The 10,613-nt window shown below is 37.9% G+C and overlaps 1 protein-coding gene across 1 annotated transcript; it reads right to left on the bottom strand.

Annotated features, from left to right (window-relative positions):
- Nucleotides 1-8,851: 8,851 nt before the first annotated feature.
- Nucleotides 8,852-9,769, bottom strand: LOC101995021 (olfactory receptor 5AC1-like). Its single transcript, XM_005345275.1, has one exon. It carries the CDS (start codon nucleotides 9,767-9,769, stop codon nucleotides 8,852-8,854), a length of 918 nt encoding a protein of 305 aa, XP_005345332.1.
- Nucleotides 9,770-10,613: the final 844 nt, after the last annotated feature.

Below are 10,613 nucleotides of genomic sequence, written 5' to 3'. Positions count from 1 at the left end.
ATTGCCCATGTCAGTTAGACAGTAAATTCTTATTGCTGAACACAGCAAACTCTTTGATCACATTAAACAGATAAATAATTCCTGACCTAACAGGAAAACTTCTTCCCTGCTGGCAAACTTTCTTCATGCTGAAATGTCTTATAGAAGATTCTCAGAGAGAAAGCCAATAACTACCTTAACCAGCTGTGAACAATTTAAACTGATACCTACCTTCTAGGTAAAATCCTTATTGGCATGGCTATGTGAGGATAACTTCTTTCTCATTGGATTTTAGACCTACGCCATAAAGGAACTCATAGCTGACACTTTACATTTGATAAGAGTATATGATGGGGAGGTCATAGGCCCTCTGGAGGAAAAAAATGATTGTATTTGGGAAACAGATATGATGTTAAACTTCCCTGAAAATTGTCCTGTTTACACCCCGATATCTAAGTGCTCCTATCATCTTTGATCAGAAAAGCTTCAGCTTGCAGTTAGCGACCTTAATACGTATCTGTATACGTATACAGAGTCAATGCAGTGAGAACAAACTCAAGTTCTCAGCCTTGAGTGAAATACTAAATCATCCCTTCCAGGCTTGTGGAGAATTGCAGAAAGAGAGACCAAAAGAATATAAGAGCTGAAGAATGGAAGGAGTGATACAAATTGTCGTCTTCTGGATATGACATGGCAGATGTGAGCATGAATCCACACAAAAGCTACATGGCACATGGTCCATTAATATATCCACCATAAATGGAAAAATGTATTATGTGACCTCACTCGCAGAGGAATTACAGCCATTTAAAGGTCACAGGGGGAATATAATTACATTCTCCAGTATTGCAGTCACTCATACATTGTTGTCATTCAAATAACCTCTGACTTATTCTTATCTAGGTATCCCTAAATAATGCAACACCCTATCCATCACAAAAAGGTCATGAAAGTAGTGCATCAGCTTGGAAAGAAGAGGGTATTTTGTGAGAGATGAAGAGAATTGGGAAGGATAATGAGACACATTTTGAACAAAGGGCATTATTATTTAATTTGTAGAATTATAAATGAAAAAATATACTTTAAAAATAAATGCTGATGTGAAATTAAAAGGCAGCATTCTGATCATTTGGAGGAACTGTAAACTTGTACAATAACTAGGAGAGCCAGTATACAGGTTTCTCAAATAGTTAAAAAAGAAATATCATGAACCCAGCTACACCATCCCTGTACAAGTCAAGAAGCTCTACACGCTCTGATACAGATACCAGTACATGTATGATCATTGCTGCTCTACACACAATAGCTGGGAAAGACAATCAACCAAGACAGTCAGAAAAATATGGAAAATTAACATATGATATATATATACATAAGTCAAATCAATTCGAATTAGGAAAATTACAGAAAAATTAGTAGAGCTAAAATATTACAGTAAGTAATGTAACTCAGACACACAGACAAACTTTACATAATATTCCTCATTAATGAATTAGTTTTGAAATTTGTATTTGTGTAATTAAGCTTGAAAGAGTATCTCCACAGATGTCATTACTTTTTTCTGTTGTGTAGTACTCCTTTGTATAAATGTACCACATTTTCCTTATCCATTCTTCATTCAATAGGCATTTATGTTGTTTCCAGGTTCTGGATATGACAAACAATGCTACTATGAACATAGTTGAGCACATGTCCTTGTGTCATTATTGAGCATCGTTTGGATATATATACCCAAAAGTGGTATTACTGAGTCTTAAGGAATTCTTAAGGATTCTGAGAAATCATCCTACCAGCAATGCAGGAGTATTCCCACAACCTCTCCAGCATAAGCTGTCATCAGTGTTTTTTATCTTGGCCATTCTTAAAGGAGTAAGATGGAATCTCGGAGTTGTTTTGATTTGCCTTTCTCGGATAATGACATCTTGAATTTTGCAGGCAAATGGGTGGAGTTAGAACACATCTTTTTGAGTGAGATAACCCAGACCCAGAAAGAAAATTATCACGTGTCCTCACTCATAAGTGGTTTTTAAAGACAAAGCAAAGAAAACCAGCCCACAAATCACAATTCCAGAGACCCTAGACAACAATGAGGATGCTAAGAGAGACATACAGTGGTCTAATCTACATGGAAAGTAGAAAAAGACAAGATCTCCTGAGTAAATTGGAAGCATGGGGACCTTGGGAGAGGGTTGAAGGGGAGGGGAGAGGCAGGAAGGGGAGCAGAGAAAAATGTAGAGCTCAATAAAAATCAATAAAAAAAGGATACAAAAGAAAGAGTATCATTAAGAGTATCTCCACAGGCCAGAAAACAGGAGAGAAGCCATAGGATGTGGGGATTTGGGGGTGAAGTCTTTTTGGGGACAGTAAAACACAAATAAGGACTTCTTGAAGTTTGCGTACAAATGGATGGAAATAGAAAACACTATCCTGAGTGAGGTAAGCCAGACCCAAAAAGAGGAACATGGGATGTACTCACTCATAATTGGTTTCTAGCCATAAATAAGGGTCATTGAGTCTATAATTTGTGATTCTAAAGAAGCTAAATAAGAAGGTGAACCCAAAGAAAAACATATAGTTATCTTCCTGGTTATGGGAAGTAGACAAGATTGCCGGGCAAAAAATTGGGATCTTGGGGGTGGGGTGGGAGGGGGTAAGGGGAGATGGGAAGAGAAAAGTGAGAAGGGGAGCATGGGGGAAACTTGGGGAAATGGGATGATTGGGATAAAGGAAGGTTGGATAGGGGAGCAGGGAAGCACATATCTTAATTAAGGGAGCCGCCTTAGGGTTGGCAAGAGACTTGGACCTAGAGGGGCTCCCAGGTGCCCAGGGCGATGTCATCAATAGTTTTAAAACATAAAGTTTTTCCTAGTCACATTATTTTCATTAATATTTATTATTTTAGCCTTCTAGAATTGAAAGATTATTGTCAAAATAATCTTACATTGTTCAGGATTTTGTTTGTAAATCTGCAATGAGGAGATTTATAATACATATTTGAAAATATAACATTCTAAACTTTAGACTAGCTAGAAGTGTGTGTGTGTGTGTGTGTGTGTGTGTGTGTGTGTTTGATTTGCTGGATATTTTCTGGTCTAATTAACTTTTCTTGCTTATTATTGTGGAGTGAATGTTCAATAAATGATTGTCCAGATAACACATCAGGATAACTCATTATGGCTTCTGGGTAATAATAGAGTCTATGCTATACCTCTATGTAAGCCATTAAATATTTCAAGTTGGCTTTATATAAAATGAGAATATCAATTCACTTTAATTTTTCTGAATATGAATAAGCAATTTTGAGCACACTGTATTTTTTTATTCTTTGTGTCTTTCATACCATATATCTCCATCCCATTCAAGTTTCTCCATCCCTTACAAGTTTCCCTGCACAATAAAAAAGAGAGAGAGAAAAGTAAAAAGGAGAAAAATCTGAAGCTGCAGTACAACACAGTGTGTCACATAGTAAACCCATTTATCAATATATCTTTTTTTCTTGCAAGTGTTCATTGCAGGGAATCATTGATCTGAGTCGAAGCCTGTGATTTCTGCTAAACTATCTATCCTGAGCCCTCACTGGAATAGTTATCTTGCTGTTGCCCTGTGCTGTGAAAACTGCAACCTTGGGTCTGCTGCCTTGGGTCATTAGGACTGATTTGTTCAAGTGCTCCAGCAGATTACAGATGGGGTGGATGTTGGGGTGGGTCAACATGTAACCCTAGTTGTGGGTTTAGATAATTGCATGTTTGGTCAGTCCACCAGCTCTCCCTTATCCTCACCAACAGGATGCTGTGGAGCATTGGTTTTACCCTGTAAACATTTGTTTCTTGTACTTGTTTAATAAAATGCTGATTGGCCAGTAGCCAGGAAGGAAGTATAGGCAGAGAAACCATGCAGGAAGTAGAGGCAGGGCAATGAGAACAGGAGAATTCTGGGAAAAGGATTCTGCAGTTTGCAGTCGTGATCCAGGCACAGAGCAAGCAAGATGTGACTGCCTCGCTGAAAAAGGTACCAAACCACGTGGCTAACATAGAAAACAATAATGGGCTAATATAAGTTATAGGAGTTAATAAGAAGCCTGAGCTAATAGGCCAATCAGTTTATAACTAATGTAGACCTCTGTGTGATTTCTTTGGGACTTAACAACTGTGGGAACCGGGTAGGACAGAAACCTCAAACAAGAGGGTGAGGTCTTCTGTTCTGTCCTGGGAAGTTCAGACCTTACAGCACTGAGCAAGGGGCAATATAACTTTTCTTTCTTTCATGTCCTCGGGGTCAGATCCCCAACAACTATGGGGTCAGTTCTACTGTGTTGCCCAGACATGAGGTAGGGGCAACAGCTGATGAGAGACAGGGCCAGCTCTCCCCCTGCCTCATGCATTGATGGGGGAGGGGGGACATGCATCTCTCTCCTACCAATGCCACAACATGAGAGATGACTAATGGGGACAGTTTTCCCATGCTAATGACTACAGGGCTGATCACCCACAACTCCACCAACAGGATTGGTCCTATTGTGCTGCCCAGGTGATGTGCATTCCCCACTCTCCAGAGAGTTGCAGTTGATGGAGGACATTGGCAGCTCCCCTGCCCTTCTGGCCTCAGGGTTGTATCTCTCCAACTCATGGCACATTATAGATGAGTAAATGGCTCAGCAGTTAAGAGCACTGCCTGCTCTTTTAAAGGTCCTGACTTCAATTCCCAGCAGCCACATGGTGGCTCACAACCATTTGTAATGAGATCTTGTGCCCTCTTATTTTTTAAGATAAAAATAATTTAATTAAAAATAGTTCAAAACAAGTATAGCTATTTTCAAGTAAAAATTTGGGTAGCTAGTAGATTCTGTTACTAGACTCTTTTGTGAAATATTTAAAATTTTCACTTTTGTTGAACACAGGTTTGGACCTGGAGAGTAATGTGTTGTCTTAATAGCAAAAGCCGTTGCATGTGTTGGAATTGAATAACTATTCTGCCTGTGTTAAACCCATGTGTGGCAAACACTGACCTGTTTTCAGTAAGTCTAGGATTATATTTTGTTGTTGTAAATGTATTTATATGCTTCCCCTCAGGATCTGGATCTGACAGTGGCAAGCATAGGAAAAGTAAAGGCACGAAGAGTAGTCAGTTCTCAGATGGTAACTGCTGGAACAGTCTTTGTAAATCCTGCAGCAAACATCTGCTGAGCACTTTAATTGTCCTCAGCCCTGTGCTAATAATAAGCAGAAGGGAAATGATGAAGATAACCACTGTTTCCATTACAAGTTCCTAGTGAAGTGAGGGACTGATGTTTTTACTAAGTATAGAACATGTGATAAACACTGCAGTCGGTCACAGACAGAAGTAAAAGAGCTTAGTCAGAATTCAAAGAATATAAATTATTGTGCTGTTAAAAACAAACAGAAAAGCCAACATTACTTACAAGTGTTAGCATTCCTCACAAGAATCCTTTGAAGCAGCACCATGTTGTATTACAGATAGCCAGCTATGGTAGAGTGGATGCTTCAAGACATGATGTTATCCATCAGTTGGCTGAGGTCCTTTGTTATACTTGGAACTTGGGCAGGCAAGGAGAAGGTCTTCAAGTATTGTTCGTGGCCACCTTTCCTGTGTCTTAGTGTTTGACAGCAGTGGCAAGCAGGCACGCAGTAAAAATAGTAGGTAGCACCCTCTAGTGTCTTATATATATATATAACTCTCGCATTGCTCTATTTACTGGAACAGTTAGTTTTACAATAGTTATGGTTCCTGAGGATTCCTCAGCCTTTCAAGGTAGCTGACCTTGCAGCTTAGGAGCCTAAGTTCTGTGTGTCTCCCCCCTTCCGAGCAGCAATTGGTATAGCTTGCTTTGGCCACTGTCATGACTGCCACCACTTGGAAGGTAGCTACCACTGCCTTAGTTTGATTGTTTGTTTTGGTTTGGTTTTTGTTGTTGCTTCCGCTGGCTGTTGGACCACAGCTTATTTTGAAGCCAACCCCTCCTGTAACTGTCAGTGCACCTGGCCTCTTCACTTTGTTTGAAACTCTGCTTGGCAACTGTTCTGCTCTGCTTCTGCAGTCCATCTCTGCTGGGCAGTTGTGCAGCTCCACGCCTCTGCTGTGTACCAAGACAGGTGTGGGTTTGGCTTGATTTTGCTGAAAAAGAAATATCATGAGACCCAGCTCTAACATCCCTATGCATATAGCCAAGTAACTCTACACTCTCTGATACAGATACCAGTATACCCATGATCATTCCTACTCTATACACAATTGCTGGAAATATAATCAGCCAAGACAAAATATGGATGGAAAATTAACATGCAATATATATATGTATACATGTGTGTATATATCTATATGTATGCATGTATGTATTATGCATTTCAATTCAGTTCAGCTGTACACATTATGAATTATTGAAAATTCTAGAAAAATACTTAGAGCAAAAAATAGTATATTAAGTGATGTAACTCAGACATACAGGAAAAACTCTACATGTCATTCCTCATTGATGAGCTTAGTTTGGAAAGTTTTTATTTGTGTGATTAAGGTTGACGGAGTATCCTTACAGGCCAGAAAACAAGAAAGGAGCCACAGGATGTGGGGATTTGGGGTGAAGTCTTGGTGAGGACAGTAAAACACAAACAGTATGAAAATAGGAGATACCAAGAGTGGGAAAATAAAAATGGGAATGGAGAGGGTATGGATAGGGGGAAGGTAAAAGTTGTGGGAGAGTAAATCAAAGCTATGGGTGCATAAAAAAGCTATAGTGAAACCTGCAGCTTTAATATAATATGTAGAAAGAAGGTATCCAGAGAGAAAAAGGGGGGGGGCAATGGGAAGGGTGGTGATGGGACGAATGTGTGTGTGTATGTGTATATATGTGGGGAAAAAAACCTAAAGTTAAAAAGACATGGAAAATTGCAATATAAAGCAAATATTACTTACCAAAAGGCAAGGTGACCATTTTCTAATTAAGAAAAATGCAAAAGTTTCTAATGTCTCATGTAGTTTATTTAGAGTGGAGTATTCAGGGTTACTGCTGTTATTATTTTTTAAGGCTCCATCAAATACAAGATTATTGCATAATAAACAATTATAAAGGGGGGCTGGAGAGATGGCTCAGTGGTTAAGAGCATTTCCTGCTCTTCCAAAGGTCCTGAGTTCAATTCCCAGCAACCACATGGTGGCTCACAACCATCTGTAAAGACGTCTGGCGTCCTCTTCTGGCCTTCAGGCATACAGACAGAATATTGTATGCATAATAAGTAAATAAATAAATATTTAAAAAAAACAATTATAAAAATAAAATATCCCTATTGTATACAGATTTGGTAATCACAACTCAGAAATTGTGAAAGAATTAAGTTTTGAAGTACAAGATTTTAGTTGAGTGAATAAGAAAACTCCTACTTTGATAACTAGCTAACAATAATAACAATATTGAGAGTAATAATAAAAGAAATCTGAACTTAGGTACTCTGATTTGCTGATTGATTCTGATACCAGAATCCATATGAGTTTTAAGGAAAATATCTTTGTCGGGTTCCGAATAACTCTCCATGAGTTAACTGTGGAGGCCCCAGAGGATCTCAAAGCAATCGAAGTTGTTGCATTTTCTCTTGGGTGCCTACCAGAAACATGTGGTATTAATTTATTACAGAAAGCAGTTTACACTTGACCCAAAACAGGGAGACAAAGACTGGAACCAAATTAGAAGTTCTCCTCCTGCAGAGTAGCCCTAGCCCTCATAGTACTAGAAGGTGACATTGAAGCTACAGGAGGAGAACACTCATTAAAGGCCCTCACCCCTACCAAGCAAGTTTAGGCCACTGATTCAGTGCCAGGCGACTCCTCGGGGCTAATCAATGATGTACTGATTGAATTTTATACCCATTTCAAGGAAGGAAATGTATACCCAGTGCAGTAAACATGATCAAAAGCACCTGGCTAGGGAGGCCACAAGTCCTGTGGGTACTTATTACTACTTATTATTGTGCTAAATGGACATGTGGCCAAACTACTTTCTAAACAGGTGCATTATTAGCCATACAATAGTGCAGATTTCAGCCTTGATAAGAGAAGCTTCTTATTGTGGAGGACAGTGATTAATGCCAAGGCTCAAGACGGAGGTTTTGAGTGAGAGAGGATATAGGTGACAGAAAAAGTTGAAGGGGGATGGCAGAAGAGTGGAAATGGTATAAACACTTTATTCATATATGAAATTTCCAAAAGACATAATGTTTTAAGTGCTGATAATAAGCAACTCTAGAGTCCCCTGTCCTAAATGGAACAACAATAACACCTACTCCAAAGCCTAAGGAACATGATGGAAAAATAAAATGGGTAAAAGAAATGTAAAAGCCAGAGGAAGAGGGGAAGTTCCATATTCAACATGATCATTTCAACTATGAACAACTGGAGAATTTCTGTGTAAACTAAGACAGGAGAGTAGGGAGGGGCACTACTTGGGAATGAGAGAATCAGCAAGTATGACTGGGGGAAGATAAAAGGGGACAGTGGGTGCTATGATCATGTGCAACACATTAATGTATAGAACAAGAAATAATCAATAAATAAAAAATAGAATCCTTACATGTTGTTTCAATAATATACAGACACAATTATTAGGAAAAGAATTTATTAACATTAATTTGTGGACAATTTATGTTCTCCTTTATGCTCTATTTTCCTTAGGGATTCCACTATTTTTATAATAATAGTAAAAATATTACTAATAATACAGGCATTTTAGTCTACATTTTATTGCTTTACTTAACAATATGTAAGAAAAGCCAATACATATTATGTGTCAAGCACAAGATATTATGATGAAGTTAAAAAGAGAGAATCTGGAGATAAAACACACCTTGAAGTTTACAGGAATTAGTCATCATTTTGTGAGCCTTCTCAAGGCACCCAAAACTTCTTTGTTTCTTAGGCTGTAAATAAAGGGGTTCAAGAGAGGAATGATGATGGTATAGAATAATGAATACATTTTACCCTGATAACTGTCTGTGTCAGATCCAGAGAGCACGTATATGACAAAGAGGGTGCCATAGAACAAAGAAACAGACACCAGATGGGCACTGCAGGTGGAGAAGGCTTTGCTTCTGCCCTTCCCAGACTTTGTTTTCAGGATGGCACAAAGCACACGAATATAAGAAACAATAATGCTTATAAAAGTACTCACTTGTATAAAAACAGCAAAAATGAAAGCGACCAATGCATTAATGGATGGGTCAGTGCATGAAATTGAATAGAGTGGTAAGATCTCACAGTAGAAATGATCTATTATATTGGAACTACAAAAAGTTAACCTAAATAACAATCCTACATGAAGTAAGGCATGTAGAAGTCCAATCAGATATGACACACTTATGAACTGAACACAGAGTCTTTTGGACATTATAACTACATAGTGCAGAGGGTCGCATATGGCTACATAGCGGTCATAGGCCATCGCTACCAGGAGGTAACATTCCGCAGTCGCACTTGAACAAAAAAAATAAAATTGGGAGAAACACTCACCCAGGGATATCATGTCGTTCTTATTTATAAATTTCATAAGCATCTTAGGAGTCACAGAGGATGAAGTACAGGCATCAGAAAAGGCTAAATTTCCAAGGAAAAGGTACATAGGTGTGTGAAGATGGGGGTCCTTCCAGATGAGAAAGATTAAGCCAAGGTTGCCCACCATGGTGATGACATAGATGGAGAAGAACACCAGGAACAGGGGGACTTGCAGCTCTGGACGATCTGTTATTCCTCTAAAGACAAACTCAGTCAGCAGGGTCCTGTTTCCTTCCATTACACCCCCTCAGGCTGCTCACTGAAAAGAGATGAGACAAAAAAAATATGGCCAAGACTCATTGAGAAGAGGATCGTATTATAGTTCACATTGTACATGCCAAAATCTCCTTAATAAACAAGAATGAAGTGTACTGTTTTTGCTTTTGAAGCCTTGCTGAAATCAGAATAATTTCTGAACAATCTTGATACTGCATTTTAAACATGCAATTATCTGAAAAAATATCTGAGAAGCCCATAGACATTGATTTACCTGACATTATACATCTTACCCTTAATAATTATAAATTATTTGTAATTTAATGTACATTTTGATTATGTTTTATTTTAATACATATGTTATATAACTTTTATACAAAAATTAGAATAATAAAAGTTCAAAATATACTTTATCCTAATAATTCAAAACAAGCTCATAATGAAAAGTCTCATGGCATGAAATACTACCTAATATAATAACATTTTCATTCTTGTTTTAAATGGATTTTGGAAATGCTGACACTCAATTTTCTCTCCCTCTTCTGATGGTTCCCTTCACCTTCTCAAATGGCATCATCCTACTGTCTTTCTTGTATAACTTTCAAGTATTCTTATCTGGGAGAATGGACTGTGTTTGGTGTTTGATATTACCTATTATTATATCTATTATTCTAATATATGAACATGTCAGATAATAAGATAGTAATTTGCAATATTTCTTCAACGTCTATCCTTTTCATATTTGCTACCTGTTTATACATTTGTAAGAACAACCACAAATTTTGAGGATAATTTTTCATGTATTTTTTCAACAAAATACATGTAAAGAATCATTAATTCATTTCTTTATAGGTAAAGACAATAGA

The sequence above is a fragment of the Microtus ochrogaster genome, chromosome 2 (genome assembly GCF_000317375.1).
Source record: "Microtus ochrogaster isolate Prairie Vole_2 chromosome 2, MicOch1.0, whole genome shotgun sequence".
In the NCBI taxonomy this organism is placed as follows: Eukaryota; Metazoa; Chordata; class Mammalia; order Rodentia; family Cricetidae; genus Microtus; species Microtus ochrogaster.
This window is presented reverse-complemented; position numbering and strand designations above follow the sequence as displayed.

What these genes read in the sequence shown, in the direction of transcription:
- LOC101995021 (XM_005345275.1), bottom strand. Translation starts at nt 9,769, where the DNA reads ATGGAAGGAAACAGGACCCTGCTGACTGAGTTTGTCTTTAGAGGAATA.